The 18901-nt window shown below is 45.9% G+C and overlaps 3 protein-coding genes across 5 annotated transcripts in view; all 3 read right to left on the bottom strand.

Annotated features, from left to right (window-relative positions):
* On the bottom strand, positions 1-2584 carry si:ch73-265d7.2 (C-type natriuretic peptide 2). The gene is made up of 3 exons (XM_035609038.2): positions 1936-2584; positions 834-932; positions 1-692 (listed from the first exon to the last, which is right to left on the bottom strand). The coding sequence occupies exons 2-3, from the start codon at positions 930-932 to the stop codon at positions 375-377; spliced, it is 417 nt and encodes a 138-aa protein (XP_035464931.1). The 5' UTR covers positions 1936-2584; the 3' UTR covers positions 1-374.
* Positions 2585-4496: 1912 nt separating this feature from the next.
* eno3 (enolase 3, (beta, muscle)) lies at positions 4497-11630 on the bottom strand. 2 transcript variants are annotated; one of them, XM_035607446.1, is made up of 14 exons: positions 11473-11630; positions 7916-8005; positions 7705-7800; positions 7521-7579; positions 7322-7391; positions 6693-6826; positions 6484-6600; positions 6277-6382; positions 5941-6138; positions 5740-5816; positions 5470-5594; positions 5118-5226; positions 4857-4915; positions 4497-4766 (listed from the first exon to the last, which is right to left on the bottom strand). In XM_035607446.1, exons 2-14 carry the CDS (start codon positions 7998-8000, stop codon positions 4697-4699), a joined length of 1305 nt encoding a protein of 434 aa, XP_035463339.1. In that variant the 5' UTR covers positions 8001-8005; positions 11473-11630; the 3' UTR covers positions 4497-4696. The 2 variants fall into 2 exon arrangements, with proteins under 2 accessions (XP_035463339.1, XP_035463347.1); XM_035607454.1 differs by lacking the exon at positions 11473-11630 and adding an exon at positions 9320-9339.
* Positions 11631-15051: 3421 nt separating this feature from the next.
* Positions 15052-18901, bottom strand: part of slc25a11 (solute carrier family 25 member 11) — a 14580-nt gene continuing 10730 nt past the window's right edge. For both annotated transcript variants that reach the window (XR_007031830.1, XM_035608087.2), the window contains 3 exons: positions 17958-18901; positions 17610-17756; positions 15052-15118 (listed from right to left, as the gene is read on the bottom strand). The exon at positions 17958-18901 is cut by the window's right edge and continues 153 nt beyond it. The gene's annotated coding sequence lies outside the window, so the exon portion shown is untranslated. The remainder of the gene's footprint in view (positions 15119-17609; positions 17757-17957) is intronic.

The raw sequence follows: 18901 nt of genomic DNA, 5'->3' as shown, positions 1-18901 counted from the left end.
TTTATTTACTGCAGCTGTTCCACAAACAGTCACACACACCTGCAGGGTCGTCTCACACACACACACACACACACACACGCACGCACGCACACAGAGTTTACTGCTGGCTGTGTTGTAGCCAGGGGTCAGGGGTCATTGGTAGGATCGATGTCTACCTGTGTCCACCTCACTACGTCAGGTGTTTCTTTCTTTCATTAGTAAAGTTCCAACATGGAGTCTCCGACTGCTGGACCAGTTGAGCCTGGAGGTCAGAGGTCATGTAGGGTCTGGGCATTACCACAGTAACCCTGAGGTCAGTGTTTTCGGTGAGATGGTCTCCCCAATGGCGACATCATGGAAGACCAACAGACGTCACCGCGGCGACATCAGCGTCTCTAACAGCCCAGCCCGCTGATGGAGCCAATGCGGTCCATCTTCATCCCGAAGCATCCTCTTCCTCCCACCATCGACTTCCGGCTCCGCCTCCTTGTCTTGGCCTGCCGCTGCAGGAACTCGAGGAAGAACCGAGGGACCGCTTCCTTCTTTCCAGTCAATACCCTCGCAGCACCGCGACTAACAGCCAATCCTGCGGAGGGAGATGATGAGTAGGAAGAGGGGGCGGCGTATCCGGACGAGCCCTCTGTGACATCATCAGAGGTGGGCGAAGCCAAAATGATGGAAGAGAGATGAGAGCCGAACAGAGAGTGTAACACCTGAGGAGACAGACATCACCATGTCAAAGTCAGGAGGAAGAGGAAGAGGAAGACGATGATGAAAATCCTGAGAAAGACATGAAAGATCAGGATGATGATGATGATGATGATGATGATGATGATGATGTCATTTCCACAGACCTGTTTGTTGTCTTGCTCAGGTGATGGCCTCGACTCCACGGCGACAGCAAGGAGGATGAGGAGAGGAACAAAAGATGAGAAGGACGATGAAGAAGCCATCTTTGTTTAGAGGAAAGAAAAAGATGAAATTACACAAGTCACACAATCCAAACAAAAGATTAGATTACATTACATTATATTAGATGGAAAAAACAGACTAGATTAGATTAGATTAGATTAAAAGAATTTTAAAAAGCTGCATTGTATTACATTAGATTTAAAAAACAGATTATATTAGATTTAAAGAATTTTAAAAAATACATAAGATTATTTTAAATTGAATTACATTACATTAGATAACATTAGATTAGATTAGGTTAAAATAATTCAAAAAAAGTGCTTTAGATTAGATTAAATTAGACCAAAAACGAAATCATCTACAATATTTATATTATGATTGATTAAATATCTTTTTCCATGGATTATAATATATGTGTACTTTTTAATACACATATTTAAATTATTAAAAGTGGATTACGGGAGACTGCATTTTGAGGAATACATTAGATTTGACTAGGTTTTTTAATTGGATTGAAAAATAGATTGGATTACATTAAAGAAGTTAAAAAAATATAATAATTTCATTTTGACAAAATGATTTTTGATAGAATAAATTGACTATATTGGATTTTATCAAAAAAGATTGAATTAGATTACATAGTATACATTTTTAAAGGTTTATAAAATCAGTTTCTGAAATATTTGAAATGATCTGATTCAGAAAAATAAACTGAAATTAAACTAGATCAAATGACTAAATAAAAAAAAAAGTTTTTACATTTGTTGAATTTAATTAGATCATCGATTCCATTTTCAAATGTTAGATTTAAAGATTTGATTTTCAAAAAACTACATTAGAAGCTATAGTGAAGTGAACTGACATAAATTACATTACTTTTTTTGAATTAGATTCAAATGCAATCTCTTCAGTTTTTCTTCGTCTATATTTTTAGATTGTTTCTTTAACCCAGCTGTATTATATTACAATGATGAGGTTATATCAAATGAAACTTTATTAATCTGTGAGCAGACGCCATGTTGAAGGATGAACAGCACAACTTACTGATGCAGAAAGAAGAAGAAACAATATTCCAACAAAAATCCAGACTAAAAACAAAAATCCCAACAGACTCCAGAAGATCCTGCTGCTCGTCGCTCAGTCATGTGACCTGCTCAAAAAGTTTTCAATCAGAATTTTTTTTTCTCCAATAAAAACGATTGATTATTGGTGTCAGGCGTTGTTGTAAAAGGTTTTTTTGACTGGAGTTTGGTTTGTTTGTGTCTGTCCTGTGTTAGGACGGGTCTGTGGTCGAACTGCTCGCCAACGCTTATATATAAGACAGAGCGCTGTGATGTCACACATTCTTATTGCCGTCTCCCCCGACGACGGTCACACACACACACACACACACACACACACACACATACACACACACACACACACACACACTCAATTCACTGTGTGTGTCGTATATGGGAAAAACAAAAAGTCAGAAATATCGACCAATCAGATGCAACGATTCGCGCCCCAAAAAAGAAACACCTGAGAGAATGCTCATTCACATTTAAATCGTCGAGTCCTGGAGTCCTTGGGGTGCAAATGACAAGGTACCAGAGGTCACCAAGGAAGCCACAAAGGGTCCTTGAAGATGTTTCAGGAATCCTTGAGAATGTACCAAAAAGTCAATGAGGAGTTTCCGAGCGGTTCCTGTAAACCAAGGGTGCTTCAAAATGGGCCTCAAGGATGTTCCAGGATAAGTTGACACGTTTTAAAAGAGGGGTCCTTTAAGATTTTCGAGGGGTCCTTCAGACGGTACCAGGAGTCAACGACCCAAGGCTCAAGACATTGCAGTTGTCCTTTAATGGGATCCTGGAGTGACTATCAGAGGTCCCCTTTTCGCTCAAGTAGAGATTCCTCAGTCCTTACAAAGGTGCTTGAGGGGGTTTGGGAGTCCTTGAGAAGGCTCCAGGAGAAACCGATGCAGAAGTTTTAAAAGAGGAACCTGGAGTCCTCGAGGCGTACCATGTTGGGGGCTTGAGTAAGCTAAACGCTAATGCTAGCATTAAACGTCAGTCCTCCGTCCTGTTGCGATGGTTACCTGCAGGTTAACACACCTGGCGCTCTGATTTCCAACACTGTCACGTTCCAGCCAGTCAGAGACGAGCATTCTCACTGTACTGCCGAGTCTCTCTCCTCACGACCTCTGACCTCGGTCGTCCGGCCTCCTTGTAAAGCATCACCGCAGCGACCGGGTCGTCGATGGCAACTATTTCCTGTGGAAGGGGGCGGGGCCACAGACGTTCACATGGTCCAAAGGATAGGTGTGTGTGTGTGTGCGCGCGTTTAATGACCCCCCGTCGTCTTTGTCCCACTCAGACAAACCCCGCCCCCCATTCAGCGCCAACGTCATCGACCACGCACATAAAACACACACACACACACACACACACACACCCACACACACACACACACACACAGAGAGACACAGGGATAATAGCTCATCAATCACCTTATTAGAGAGAAAGAGGTCACTGATCACAACAACACACATTATTATCCTGTGTGTGTGTGTGTGTGTGTGTGTGTGTGTGTGTGTGGTGACGCACACAACATTCCTACCCCCCCACAGCGACACACATTCTGCCAACAACCAGGATAAACCAAACCAAAACCTATTCCAGGAGTCCTTGAGGAGGCCGTGGAGGAGGTTGTGTAGCTTCCTGGAGTCCTTGAGAAGGTTCCAGGGGTCCTTGATAAGGTACTGAGAGTCCTTGAAGAACCAGATTAATTTGAGACACCCCAGGTGTGTTTTTTTACTTTTAATTGTCCGGACTAATATACGATGAAGATTGATTCAGGTTTATAATGTGAACAGGTCAGTTACGGAGCGTCACTTCTCTTCCCTCGGTCAAACTTCACACGGCCGCTGCTCGTCGCCCGGCAACAGGCTGCCTTCTCCCCAAACTCCTCAGCCTATCAGCATTGACGTCAGCAGAGTGTGTGTGTGTGTGTGTGGACATGAATAATGGATCCCGAGAGTGAGAATCTGAGTGTGTTGCTACTTTTTTTCAGGTTCAAAAAACGGAATTTAAAAAACCTTCACAAACTGACCTCCATCAGTCCTTGAGGAGTTTCTCAAAGTCTCCCCAAGATGTGGCAGGCTCTTGAGGATCCTGCAGAGGTTCTGGGAAGTCCTTGAGGGGGGTTCCAAGGTCTTTGAGGTGGTACCAGATCTCCAGGACAAGCTCAGTTGGTCCTTGAGGAGGTGTACGCACAGGATTCTGAAGATTTTCCAGAGCTCATTTGAAGATTCATTCAGTTTCCAGGCTTCAGGCTCAAATGACACTTGGAGACATTTGAAAGTTTGCGTTTTGGACCAGTCTCAAATCAAAGTTTCTTCTGATCATGATGCGATGTTGAGAGTCGTCTCCGTGGCAACAGCCACTGAAGCTCATGGGTCCTGTAGTTTTAACATCAGTCGAGAACGAGGACGTTTTTAAACGAAGGTCCTGGAAAAGTTTTCTGAGCCACACACACACACACACACACACACACACTCTTTGGCAGACACCTTATAAAACCTTTATTCTGTTTCATTCATTCAGTGAACGACGGCAGCCATGTTCGTTTTCTTCAGTAGTTTATTCAATCTTTGTGTTCTATGTAGAAAACAGCAATAATGGAATTATAGCTAGGAAGGCAGGGTCAAACCCACTGTGACCTCTGAACATCTCACCCCCAGCTGTCGGGTGGGGAGTTGCTTCAGGGGTCATCAGGTGTCAGTCGGTTGTCACGGCGGTGGAGAGAAAGTCAGCACGGCGCTTTAGTTGATCTTTGGGTGGCGGTAGTCTTTACCGGCAAACTTGGCCTTGTCTCCGAGCTCCTCCTCGATCCTGCAGGTCAGAGGTCAAATTACATGAAGGCCTTTATTCTGTAAATTGAACAGCAATGCTTTGACTTTGAAAATGACAGGAAGTGCTCACCTCATCAGCTGGTTGTACTTGGCCAAACGCTCTGACCTGCAGGGAGCTCCGGTCTTAATCTGGGGGAGAGAAAGAGAGTAATTACGGGCTGATCACAGATTTAGAATTAATAAAAAGTATTTTTTGGGAGAATATTATGATAAAAACAAGACAAAGTGAAGTGTCAGTGAGTTGAGAACAAACTGGGAGTTTCAAATTATACATCTAGAGAAAAAGTCTTTCCTGCCAAATTCTCATACATTACTTGAGAGTCTGTCCTACCTGTCCGGTGCAGAGTCCGACCACCAGGTCTGAGATGAAGGTGTCCTCAGTCTCTCCGGAGCGATGGCTGACCATCACGCCCCAACCACTGCTCTGAGCCAACTTACACCTGAGAGACAGACAGGCAGAGAGACAGACGAGGGGAGAGAGAGAGAGACGGGTGGAGGGAGAGAGAGAGACAAGAGGGGAAATATGTTAGTTATCCAGTGAAATTTTGGTTCAAACTGAGAAATTTAGATGGACAGACAGACAGATAGAAGAGACAGACAAGGAGAGACAAGTGAGACAGACACAAAGACAGACAGGTAGAAGAGACAGACAGGCGAGACAGACAGACAGAGAGGTGTCTTACGCCCGGATGGACTCGGTCACTGAGCCGATCTGGTTGACTTTGAGCAGCAGACAGTTGCAGGCCTTCTTGTCCACCGCCTGCTGGATCCTCTTGGGATTGGTCACCGTCAGGTCGTCTCCTACGATCTGATTGGTTCAAACAAGTCAAACAAAAAAAGTCACGACATCAATGTCGGCGTCATCACCTCTCCGGGAGCTTTTCCTCGACAAGAGGAACCAAGTCTGCAGCATCTGCGACCCACCGTCCGTCTCATCTCTCAGTCTGTCTCACCTGTATGTCCGTAGAGGCGGTGAACTTGGCCCAGTTCTCCCAGTCGTCCTGGTCAAATGGATCCTCGATGGACTGGACTGGAGACACAGTGGAGGATATTTAGTGCTGAACTGATCGGACTGCTTCTTTTCTAATTCGTCGAACAGATCCGGTGAACTTCCGGTAGAAACCAGAGACTCTAAACGTGAGCGTGCTTCTCACCGGGGTAGCCCTTGATGAAGCTGCGATACAGATCTCCCAGCTGTTCTCCGCTGATGTGTCTGGACGCGTCTTCGGGGGACTTGAAGTCCAGGTCGTACTTGCCGCTGCGGAAGAACTCGGAGGCGGCCACGTCCATGCCGATGATGATCTTGTCGGGGTAGCCGGCCTTCTCGATGGCCGTCTTCAGCAGCTCCAGAGCTGCAGGGAGAGGAACCGGTACTTGTGTATGTTCGCTGTGTAAGTGACAATGTCTGATTTATCTCTCCCAGATGACATAACCCAGCCCTGATGTCGCCCTGTCATCCGACAGAGAGACAGTACAGGTGCAAGTCTCACCCTCATTGTTTTCCAGGATGTTGGGGGCGAAGCCTCCCTCGTCTCCAACGTTGGTGGCGTCCTTCCCGTACTTCGCCTTGATCACATTCTTCAGGTTGTGGTAAACCTGAGCACAGACACACACAGTTAAGACTCCGCCTCTGAGCTGCGATGGTAGAAATGACGCAGCAGCAGCAGAACAGAACACGTCCGACGGAGACGCTGAACCTCGGCTCCGATCCGCATGGCCTCGTGGAAGTTGGCGGCTCCGATTGGCAGAATCATGAACTCCTGCATGGCCAGTTTGTTTCCGGCGTGGCTTCCTCCGTTGATGACGTTAAAGGCCTGCGGCGCAAGGGAAAACATGACAGTTACTTCAACTGAAATTAAAATGTTTTTGAACCAAAGCCCCCTCCCATCCACTAGATGCCACTCACAGGAACAGGGAGTATGACGTCTTTGTGTCCGGCGAGGTCGGCGATGTGGCGGTAGAGAGGAACGCCCTTCTCAGCTGCTCCGGCCTTACAGACGGCCAGCGACACGCCCAGGATGGCGTTAGCACCGAACTGAGCTGTAGACAGAGAGAGATGGGTCAAGCGGAGAGAGAGAGACAGGTCAGACGTAAGCTGTGTCCCAATTCAGAGGCCACATCCTTCGGAGACTTCGAGGACCAGGTAGACCACGAAGGCGGAACTGAAATGAGACAGTCTGGTCCACGGAGGATTTCCCATTGGCCTCAGCAGCGCGTATCGCCCTGGCATCACTAGCCCTGAGCTGCTGCACTCACTGCAGCTCGGCCGCCCACATAGCTAGCTAGCCCGTTAGCTCCACCACTGGCGTGCAATGAACCCTGGGAAAGGTTTGCCCGAGGGGCATCCACCCGTTGGGAGCCTTCGGCGCTCGGGGGATGGAAGGACGCTTTTGTCGTCCGCGTACAAAGGAGCTTTTGAAAAGGGGCACGGGGTCTGGTTGCGCCGCGGTGACGCAATCGGTCTTCGAATGCGGCATCCGTGGGAGGCGGAGCCTGAACTGGGACACTGGGCTTGAGAGACGGACGGGTCCTTACATTTGTTCTCAGTGCCGTCCAACTCCAACATGAACTTGTCAATCTTCTCTTGCTCGACAACAGAGAACTTCTGGAAATAAAAAGAAACGGGCACAGAGAGAGAGACAGATGTTTAGGGCTCAAACACAGGCCTGTGATGTTCGATTGATTGAACCACACTGACTTAATTACACATTTCATTCACTGATGGTGCCGATACCTTCTCAATCAGCTTGGGGGCGATGTCCTTGTTCACATGGTCCACAGCCTTCATCGTACCTGCAGGGACAAACAACAACTGTAACATGTCCACGAAGGAAGGGGGGCTCAGAGGTTAGACCTCCAGTTCCTACCAGAAGGAACCCAAGAAACAATAGACATCTCTAAGACAGCCTGGCTCCTACCTTTGCCCAGGTAGCGGCTCTTGTCTCCGTCGCGGAGCTCCAGGGCCTCATGGACTCCGGTCGATGCACCGCTGGGAACTGCTGCCCTGAAAAGACCTGAGGTACGGATGGACAAAGCAGATTTTATTACCTCTCCGTTTTGTGCTCTACACAGGACGTCCATTGCCAAAACTAAATGTTCAAAGGGCAGATGTGTGTGTGTGATCCTCACCCTTGGCCGTCCACAGGTCCACCTCCACTGTGGGGTTTCCTCTGGAGTCCAGAATCTCCCGGGCGTGAATCTTAGTGATAGACATCCTGACTGGTGGGGTGGGGCAGGGTTGGTACAAAAAAAAATACAAGGAGACAGTTTTAGGATTATTGGGACGAATCAGCACTCTGTCCTGGTTCGTAGCTCAGTCCTGTCCACCGTTATTTATTAGAGTTGTATGACTAAAGGTAAGTCAGAGGACGAAAAAATGCTCTTTGTCCACATTCTTGCCAATAAAGTTATTTTCATTTGAATTTTGACCTTAACCAGTGACCTTGAAAATAAACAACACCCCTCAAGAACCATAGGTCAAACCACTAAACTCACTCTGTGTGTGTGTGTGTGTGTGTGTGTGTGTGTGTGTGTGTGTGCGCGTGCGTGCGTGTGTGTGTGTGTGTGTGTCAGACCTGCTGCTGAGATCCTGTGTAACGCCATAATGCCTCCATTACAGCAGACACCAGACACTCGCCCCCTATCAGATCCCGCCCACTACCCCCCCAACCGGCCAATCAGAGAGATTATATCATGACCGGTGGCCAATGAGAACAACAGGACAGAGAGGGGGAGGGCTGCCACTTCTCCCCCTCTCTGTCCGAGTGTCCTCCAGAGACAGTTATTAATACAGTAAGACCGCTGTGTAAAACCATTTGACCTTCTCCCAGACCTTTCTCCACAAGTCAAGACTTCCTCTGGCCTGTTATAGAGTTACAGTACACACACGCACACACACACACACACACACACACACACACACACACACACACACTAATATTAATGTTCTTGACATTTGAAGAGGTATTTGTGGCCGTGAACTGGTATCAGAGTCTCTGATAACTAAAGGTCCTGAATTATTCCACAGCTCCGACTGAACCGCACGCTCGTCGATGGGGGCAGTACTCAAGATGCTTTACAGGTACACACTGTAAGAGTGCTGCGTTTACAGATCAGAAAAGTATAACTTAAGTATTCATTGAGTACTTGTTATGCAGAAAAATGTCCCCTTTTGACTGTTCTATATCATAACATTAGATTTTCATGACTCATAAACCGCCATTTAAAGTTGCAGCGTGTTGTATGTTCAAGTGTATCCAATATGTGGATAGTAGCAGTATGAGTTACAGTATCATCGGTGTGTGTGTGTGTGTGTGTGTGTGTGTGTGTGTGTGTGTGTGTGTGTGTGTGTAGTGACAGATCAAACATGGCAGCAGAGCAACAGCTGAGTACAGTTAATCTGAAACCAAGTTATGTGGCCTTTACACAGACTTTACTGGACAAACACTCATGAAACCACACCCGATACTCCTAATACTACACTCCCGATACTCCTTATACTACTGCCAACACTAGTACGGATGTTCCTAGTACCAGTAGCTGTTCCTCTCTGGCGGCCTGGGACAGAGGCCTGCTCTACGAAGCAGGATTTGCAGTTGTGGAGGTAACTGCAGGTTTTTCGTCCAACGAAGCTGATTCATATCTAACGGGGTACATCACCATGGTAACTTATGCTGAACGGGCCGGGGGCACGTGGGTGATGTTCGAGATAACAGATCAAAGACAGCCACCCAACTACTGACCAATCAGGTCACTGGAAAATCCGGGGTCGTCATTCCACAGGACACTGACTGGGACTAAAAGAGTTTTAGAGTAAGGTGACAAATAACAAAGCGCGGCAAGATGTTGAGATCAGCGGCAACCGGCCACTATTAGAACGGCAAAGTAAATTTCTGATTCACTAGGTCCGTTGACGTTTTCATGAATTCAATCGACCACCTGAAGAATATTCTCTCGATAGCAAACTTGATAAATTCCTGTGCCGATATGAAGAGGAGGATATAAAACCCCCCCGGGTTGACTGAGACCACTGATATCCAGCTTCGTAGTGTACAGGTGCCCCAGGAAGGTCAACCTTGGGTTACGTTGAACCAGATAACGCAACATATTGTGGCTGGGTACGTCAAACTCTTCAGCGTTCATATCTACAGAAACCTGCAACTCGGCTCCGGCTCGCAGTTTGGGGATCAAGACGTTTCTGTTTGTGTCTTATGGACAATTTGTTCTCGACATAACCTCGATTCGACTAAAATGTTTCCTTTCTTTTTTTTTAATCTGTCATTTTTTTTTCTAATGATTTCTGATGTGAAGCACTTTGAACAAATTGAGGAAACAAACTGTGTTCAAACACAGTAACACAATGAGGACAGATATACGAATATGAAGCCTGTCTGCCTGTCTGCCTGTCTGTCTGTCTGTCTCTCTTCATGTCTGTGTGTCTCTCTTCATGTCTGCCTGTCTGTCTGTCTGTCTGTCTCTCTTCATGTCTGTCTGTCTCTCTTCATGTCTGTCTGTCTGTGTGTCTCTCTTCATGTCTGTCTGTCTGTCTGTCTCTCTTCATGTCTGCCTGTCTGCCTGTCTGTCTGTCTGTCTCTCTTCATGTCTGTGTGTCTCTCTTCATGTCTGCCTGTCTGTCTGTCTGTCTGTCTCTCTTCATGTCTGTGTGTCTCTCTTCATGTCTGCCTGTCTCTGTCTCTCTTCATGCCTGTCTGTCTGTCTGTTTGTCTGTCTGTCTGTCTCTCTTCATGTCTGTGTGTCTCTCTTCATGTCTGCCAGTCTGTCTGTCTGTCTGTCTGTCTCTCTTCATGTCTGTCTGCCTGTCTGTCTGTCTCTCTTCATGTCTGCCTGTCTCTCTTCATGTCTGCCTGTCTGTGTGTCTCTCTTCATGTCTGTCTGCATGTCTGTCTGTCTGTGTGTCTCTCTTCATGTCTGTCTGTCTGTCTGTCTCTCTTCATGTCTGTGTGTCTCTCTTCATGTCTGTCTGCCTGTCTGTCTGTCTGTCTCTCTTCATGTCTGCCTGTCTGTGTGTCTCTCTTCATGTCTGTCTGCATGTCTGTCTGTCTGTGTGTCTCTCTTCATGTCTGTCTGTCTGTCTGTCTGTGTGTCTCTCTTCATGTCTGTCTGTCTGTCTGTCTGTCTGTCTCTCTTCATGTCTGTCTGCATGTCTGTCTGTCGGTCTGTCTCTCTTCATGTCTGTCTGTCTGTCTGTCTGTCTGTCTCTCTTCATGTCTGTGTGTCTCTCTTCATGTCTGTCTGCATGTCTGTCTGTCGGTCTGTCTCTCTTCATGTCTGTCTGCATGTCTGTCTGTCGGTCTGTCTCTCTTCATGTCTGTCTGTCTGTCTGGACTTTGTACCTCTGCTGTTTGTCACATTTCAGTCGTTCAGCACTTTGACCTTCCAGCAGCTGAAGGTCGAAGCCCTGAAGTTGTGGTTTATTTTCTTTTTTTTTGTCTTCGGTTTTGCAGAACGACCTGAATGAAAATGAGCGACTGTCACAATTCCCTCAGCAGATTAGACTTTCAGAATAAGAGCAGGAGATGAATCAGTGTTTGGCAGGACACCAAAACAGAGAGGTGTGCAAACGGAACGAACAAACAGGAAACAGTCTGAAAGAAAACAACCCAACTCAACGTTTGGTTCAAAGAGTGACCAGCCTGAGCTGAGGGCTCACTCCTGTCTCAGCCTACCTTGTGAGTTGTGTTGCTTGGGAAGAAGAGGGCTGTCGTCTGTGGCCTCCTGTCTGTCCGTCTGACTGTCCGACTGACGTGGAAAGTGTCTGTCTGTTTCACAGCAGGGCTTTTATAGACGCTCCCTGTCAGGGGAGGAGACTGGGCGCGGAGGCAGGGAGCGTCTGCACGGGGGCAGGACTGCAGTAACAGAAGAAACCTGCACAAAGAGCTGACACCGACATAAGAACCGGGCATCAGGTCTGACAGAACCTGGACAGAACCCTGAGAAACACCCAGCTCACTGCAGGGCAAGAGGACTTAGCGGCCGTGTCCTGTCTCCCTCATGATTGGAAGTCTGAACCTTTTCAAATTACTTATTGATCATCATCATCATCCTTTTAATAACAGGCGGCTGTCACAAGCCAAGTTCAACAAGTTCAACCGAGACAGTACGACAGTCGCACTGTTCGACCGTACGAACTGGAAACATGATTTTTATTTATGCGAAACATTTAAACTGTTCATACTGAGCACCAAGCAAATCCTATCATACAGTACATACACACACACAGAATATAAACATATACATATATATATATATGTATATATTCTGTCACATGTGGTTGTATTAATGTCAGTGGGCTGAAATAAACCAGTGTGAACTAGTGTGACGGTCCCTAACGCACACAGAGAAGGTCAAAGTTCACCTAAAGGGGAAATGTGAGACCTGCTCAGCATTCACTGCAAAGGGCAGTAACCCCAACACACACGCACGCACGCACACAAACACACACACACACACCTACCTTACCCTTTACACTCACCTTTAACTGTATTCCTCACATACACACCGTGCCCTGTCCAGTGTCTCTGTAGCCTTTACTGCTAAATATAACTGAACATGACGGACGGGGCGGACCTCTTCAAAATAAAAGTCAAAGTATCAGCTTAACGTTCTGCATCGCTGCTGAGGGCAGGGAATCATTAAAACTGAGAGATGTGATCAAAATACCTGCATATATCTTCCGAAAGACCTTACTTCGATCAGGTGCACATGCTGTAACCATCCAACGTACTGAGTAGCGATATTACAGTGTACTAATTAGTGATATTGTAGTATACTGAGTAGCAAAACTGTAGAATACTTAATAGTTATATTGTAGTATACTGAGTAGTAAATATTGTAGTATACTGAGTAGTAATATTGTACTATACTGAGTAGCAATACTTAGTATACTGAGTAGCAATACTGTAGTTTGCTGAGTAGCGATATGTTAGTATAGAGTAGCAATACTGTAGAATACTGAATAGTAATATTGTAGAACACTGAGTAGTAAATATTGTAGTATACTGAGTAGCAATACTGTAGTTTGCTGAGTAGTAATACTGTAGTATACTGAGTAGCAATACTGTAGTTTGCTATGGTAGTATAGAGTAGCAGTATAGTAGTATACAGAGAAGTAATATTGTAGCATAATGAGTAGTAATTCTGTTGTATGCTTAGTAGTAAAATTGCAGTATACTGAGTAGCAGTATAGTAGTATACTGAGATGTAAAATAGTATTATAAGTCATAGTAAAAACAGTAGTAGTAATCATAATAGTATTAGCAGTAGAAGTGATGTAGCAGAAGTAATAATACTAATGTAGTAGTTGGTAAGTAGCAGTAATGGCAGTAGTGGTAAGTTGTGCACACACACTATCAATACATGTTGCTGTCTTTATTTTTCAGGTCTGTGGTTTAACAGAGTGTGATTGGACACTGGTCTTTCTACACTGTAAAATAATGTAACACTGGCATCCTGCTTTAAACAATAGCACCACCACAGGTTTTGCAGTGAGCTCGGCTCAGGTGTGAACACACAGTTCCTCACTCATTCACAACATGAATAAAGCTTTATTTTCCCCTGATCACAGAAAAGGTCAGATAACAGAAGGAAAAACAAAACTAAACAAGCAGAACATTGGGTGTTTTATGGGGTTGATAGGGGATTGGGGGGTGAGGTGGGGTGGCCAATCGGACTTGGCGGGTACAGGATGTATTGGCAGCCACCTTGAGTTAGATGTTTTGCTCACGCAGGTAATCGACAATTTTGTACAGCTTCGTACAAATCGGGCCCCCTGAGACGTCTTTATATCCCTGGACAATGATCAAGGCTGAGGAGACAGAGACACAGGAGAGTCAATGTTTTATTACAAAAAAAACCAAAAACTAAATGATATCATGCTAACATATAGATTATGTCTAATGCTCACCATCTTACTTTAGCTTGTAGGCACACACACAAACCACAATACTGATCACAGAAAAGTAACAGTATCTCAAAGTTGTACTTGCACCACAGACAGGAAGTTGCGGCAACGTGTGAAATGAAACGTTAAGTTTAGTGACAACTTTGTCTTGGCTGTGGAGAAATATATTTCAGGCCTGACCAAGTGACACAACCGGATCTATTAACATAATGAATCTTATTTAGTCCAACATTTTGTCAGTAAAATTAATTGAAGGAAAATTATTTTGTATGTGAAATTAATCGACATAAAGTCTCAGTTGCGCTGGCGGCCCTGAGAGCTATCAGCATGCTAACTTGCGTTACAACGTTACCATGCTGATGTTCAGCAGATTCCATGACCACCGTATTGGCTTAGCAAGCTTAGCATGCTAACATCAATTAATCAGCACTAAAACAACCAGCTAAGAGATCGCAACGTGATTGGTTGTGCACCGTTCTTCGTCGTTTGGTCGGCAACCAGCGGCATAGGCGCATGAGCGGCACCTTCTGCTCCCTTTCCTATGACAGTGGATATTAAAATGTTGCGGCAAAAGCGAACGAAGAGCCGTGCACGTAGTGACTTTTTTTATTGTGGTGCCGTCGTTTTGATACGTTTGAAAGAAGTTGTCGTTGTTGATGTTGAATGTCGTGTACGACATCGAACCCGTACCCTAACACTGACCCCGCCTTAACCGTGAGCGAATTAAATGCAGCATTTAAATGCTTTTAAAGGTGCCAAATCAAAGGATAATGTGTGAGATGTGTCGCCGTCGCCCGCCATCTTTTGAATTCCAGTGTTTTGATAACGTTTCGTTAGTTATTGGTGGAAGAGTCCGAATCTGTGATTATCCTTCCTACTTTACCACAGTGAGCGGCCGGATGTTGGTTCGAGTTTGATTGCTTATCCTTCGTGTCCCGGATGTTGCATCGGAATTTTTTTTACACTGAATTTTCCATAATGTTTAATTATTTTTTGTAACGCTGAAAAATCCGTTACTGAAATCAGTGTTGCATTTAGATGCAAAAAAATTCAGATACATAATTTCAATGCAAATAAAATGCAGTGGCAGAAATTCGGTGCCTTTTAAATTTCAGAGTCTGTTGAGACGGATTTGCTTCCATAGCAGCTGCAGGAAACGGACTCGGCTGACCAAGTCTCAACTTTCATGGAGAACTTTTAGGAGGGGGGGGGGGTTTCTTACCTGAAAGGGTCTTTCCAACGCATACGCTGTAGTTGTTGCCTTCGGCGTCCGTCGAAGTCCTCAACTGCAAAGTGTACATTTTTTCTTCGTCCAGGTCATCTCGGAGCATCATGCATTTTTTTCCCGCAATGAAAGGGCCACACTTGGAGAAATTCGCCCGGTTCGACATCAGCTTCTTGATTTCTTCCGGCTGCGGGAGAGACAGGCAGGGAGACAGTTATGATCACATCATGCCTGGGGGCTGCGTGCACTGAAGAGGCTCCTCATCACTTTGTTTGGATTTGAATGTAAAACGAACCTGAGCGGAGGAGCCTTCACATGGGTTTATGACAAACTGTTTTATACACTTTACACACAAATCAAAACATGTCTTTGACCACTTTGACTGAGCCACGTACAATTTCGTTCAAGGGTAACGGCACCAATTTTCCACAAAATGATTTTCTCAGTCGACTAGAAAAACTGCTGGTTTTGACGCGCGCGACAGAAGCAGGCGTTTCATACACAGTCAAATGTTTTGCAGCTGAAACAAACGACAGCTCGGCCTAAAAAGCCGGTCGCCAAACGAAACTACTGCATGTTGCTATCTGGTTGTCGGCAGGTAAAAACCGTGTTTGTTCTTCAGGTGCCTGGCTCAGGGGCATGTGGGAAGGTCATGTTAGGGGCGGAGCCTCGCGGTTCAGGCTGTTTTCATGAATTCCACTCAACTGGTTTGGCTGGTTGCACTGTGTTGTCCGCTGACTCACAGTGACACGAACGCAACATCGTGTTTCAGAGCTGCGCCGCTCGACAGACCGATCGGCGGGACTTTGGGAAATTGTCATGGACATTATTGACTGTTTTCTTACATTTTTTAAAATGTACATACTGAGATATAATAAAGGATCTGCAGAGTCGTATCCTTATCGTTTGATCCCCCTGCGCTTCTTAAATGATGTCACAACGTTTCTATGAATGAAGTCATTATGAATGAATGATTGAACTAAGTGACTCTTAGTTTGAAGTTTTGTCAGGAGAGGTCGGGAACTTTGAAGACAAACTTCTTTGTGATGTCCACCTGGATTCATCTTCACCTGGTTGCACTTTACCCCGTCGGTTCTCCTGTTCTCTCGTTCTCCACGTCGGTTCCTCTGTTGTCTTTGAATCTGATCTTTGTAACAATCTTTAATAATTCATCATGAAAAGCTCTTGAGTTAAGAGGTTCAGTGGGGGTGATAAAGAAAACTAAAAGTTCCTTAGTTACACAAAGTCAATAGATGGTAATAATGTGTTCGTCATGATGATGTAACCTTCTGCACCTCGTGTTTACACAGAAACTCTTTTTCAAATCCTTTTTTTAAAACGACAAACAAACATTGTTGACATCCGCAGGCAACACGGATTGATGGATTAAATTATTGATCGGCAGGTTTACAGGAGGAGCTGAGTCTGGTCTTAGCTGCCGCAGAGACGACGGGAGTGTGTGGAGGACAAGTCAAGACACGACACACACACACACACACACACACACACACACACTGACATGAAGACACCACGGCCTGCTGGGGCTCCAAGTCCTCACAAGGTTCACACCTGGTTTCAGAGTTCAGCTTAGGACCAGGTATCAAGGTGTGCGTGTGCGTGTGTGTGTGTGCGCGCGTGCATGCGTGCCTAACACACACCTTCCATGCATACATTGTGTTATAACAGAAGCTTCTCCACCCTCACAGTCCGTGACACAGAGAGTGAGAAGTGATCGTCTCCACTTCCTGTATTTGGCGCTCTTTTCGACACTGTGTCCTTATAAGGTATAGTTGAAGCGAGACTCGGCCTGCAGCAACGAAAAGTAACGCGCGGAAATGACGCGCAACTTCGAAAAACCTCAAAGAACTGTTTGCTCCACTTCCAACACCAAACGCCACAAAAAATGAAACGTGTCTGTTTCCTGTCATCACTTGGAACAATGAATCTAGAAAAATTGTGTTTCACATTTACACCCCCCCCCAAAAGAAATGGTTTAAAACATACTCCACCGCCAGAATAACGCAGAAAGATAAAAAAAAACGTTTGTTTGCAATTTTTTAAAAACACTGCAAAAAGTGTCAAGTCCTCTGTTTTAACTCACCAAAGAATCACAAGTTCACTTATTTGTCAAGTGATTTTTTACAGAACAGCAAGTCACTGCAAACCTGCACCACCTGCTTCGTTTTCCTGCGGTGCCTGAATGCAGCAGCAGCTCCACCCGCCTGCTCTGACGGAGCGGGAACCAGCAGAGTGACAAATTGAACACGCCCAAAAGTCAAGGAGGAAAAATTAATTTCCTGATGAGAAAAGTGCATTTTAAACCAATGAACATATTTGAATATATCAATGAAACATCAGCGAATGGGGCGAAGGGTCTCGGAGTGATGTCACATAGTGTAGACGCCAGGATGTTTCAAGACTCAAGAGTTAGATGGTCGGTTCTGTCGGCGTCGGTCAGTTAAAAGACGAGTCTCCGGAATAACGAAATACAGACATTGAAGTGGATTTAAACAGATGTCGGTTTTTCTTATTTCAGCTGATCTGAAACCTTTTTCGTTTTTTGGAGGAGGAAGTGGCGCCTTTGCTTCGCCACCGACTGGATATGAGAGACGAAAAGTTCTGACTGAGACACAAGCATGTGAAACTTCAGGCTGGTTTTGTGTGTGTGTGTTGTTTACCGTGACATTAAAGCCCGTAGAGGAGGCCCACACAGACTCAGTCGCTATCCCGCAGATTGCCGCGTGTTGGATCACCATGCTCCCGTCTTCATTAGGATCAAGCAAGTTAGAAATGTATTGATCCCACGACATCCTGATCAATAGCTCCTGCACAGACACACACACACACACATTGATCAGTGACACATATACACACAAACTGACAATCACTGAATCGGCATCAGAAGACTGAAGAACCAGGACACACAGGCGGAACAATCCGTGAAGCAATATTCAACAAATCAGATAGGTTGTGTGTGTATGTGTGTGTGTGTGTGTGTGTGTGTGTGAGAGACCACGTCAGCTTACCTGTGCAATTCGAGACTCAGGTATGAGGAAGAGAAGAAGAGAGGAAGAGAGGACTAATGCAGAAAGAAGGAAGACCAGTCGCCTTTTATACGCTCGACCACTCCCAGCCTGCAGGCAACTTCCTCCCTCTCTCACTGTCACTCAGTGTCTCTCGCCCCATCTCTCTCTCTCTCTCTCTCTCTCTTCCCTGGGAAGTAGAAAATAAGGAAGTGTGCAGCGCGCACACACACACGCGCATACACTCAAATATTTGTACTTTTCCACTTGTTGGGGTCTGATAGTGAGACAATTGTCTCCCTTTACAAAACCGTCCCTTTCTGAGAGACCAACGTGGACAGGTGGACAGGAAGTGACGGGACGGGGGCTTGGCCGCAGAGGACGAACGCAAGTCCCGACCGAGCCGTTTCCTTCTTCCTCCTCGTTTCAAAATGGCGGTTGGCAGCCGGCGGCAGTAGATGCACCATAGGCACCTTGCGCTCCGGAAGTTTTCCCTCTGACAGTGGCGGATGTTGAAATGTGGCGGGGGGGAAAGCGAAAGAATAGAGGTTCCTATACGCTGACGTTGCAAAGCTGTAGAGATCACTTGTGCTCATCACAACGGACCCTGACCCGATTGAAGCTACACGCAGCATTTACGGTAAATGCTTTGAGTGTCAACTCAAAAGAAAAACATCTAAGATGCTGCATCGTCGTCGTCTGCCATCTTTGGAATTCCAGGAGACGTGACAATACGCATGCGGCGAACGAGCCCTTCTCAAGCTGCGGTCGGTACCCTGTTGTCGGCCTCAGACGTCCAAATGGATTGAGCAGGAAGCTGCTGTGAGAATTGTTCCTCACAAACCACTTCCTGTCAACAGCAACTGCACGACGCTGCTGCCGCCGCCACGACGAGGCGGGACGACAGACACCTTGGTGCTCACTACGCGTCGTCTCTTTTCTGTGTG

This window comes from Scophthalmus maximus, chromosome 12 (genome assembly GCF_022379125.1).
Source record: "Scophthalmus maximus strain ysfricsl-2021 chromosome 12, ASM2237912v1, whole genome shotgun sequence".
Taxonomy (NCBI): domain Eukaryota; kingdom Metazoa; phylum Chordata; class Actinopteri; order Pleuronectiformes; family Scophthalmidae; genus Scophthalmus; species Scophthalmus maximus.
This window is presented reverse-complemented; position numbering and strand designations above follow the sequence as displayed.

Excerpts from the sequence above, each read along its gene's own strand:
- si:ch73-265d7.2 (XM_035609038.2), bottom strand. The coding sequence starts at position 932 with ATGGCTTCTTCATCGTCCTTCTCATCTTTTGTTCCTCTCCTCATCCTC. Across the intron at positions 693-833 it reads CTGAGCAAGACAACAAACAG|GTGTTACACTCTCTGTTCGG; the intron begins GTCTGTGGAAAT and ends CTGTCTCCTCAG.
- eno3 (XM_035607446.1), bottom strand. The coding sequence starts at position 8,000 with ATGTCTATCACTAAGATTCACGCCCGGGAGATTCTGGACTCCAGAGGA. Across the intron at positions 6,139-6,276 it reads CATCCTGGAAAACAATGAGG|CTCTGGAGCTGCTGAAGACG; the intron begins GTGAGACTTGCA and ends CTCTCCCTGCAG. Across the intron at positions 5,817-5,940 it reads CTTCATCAAGGGCTACCCCG|TCCAGTCCATCGAGGATCCA; the intron begins GTGAGAAGCACG and ends CTGTGTCTCCAG.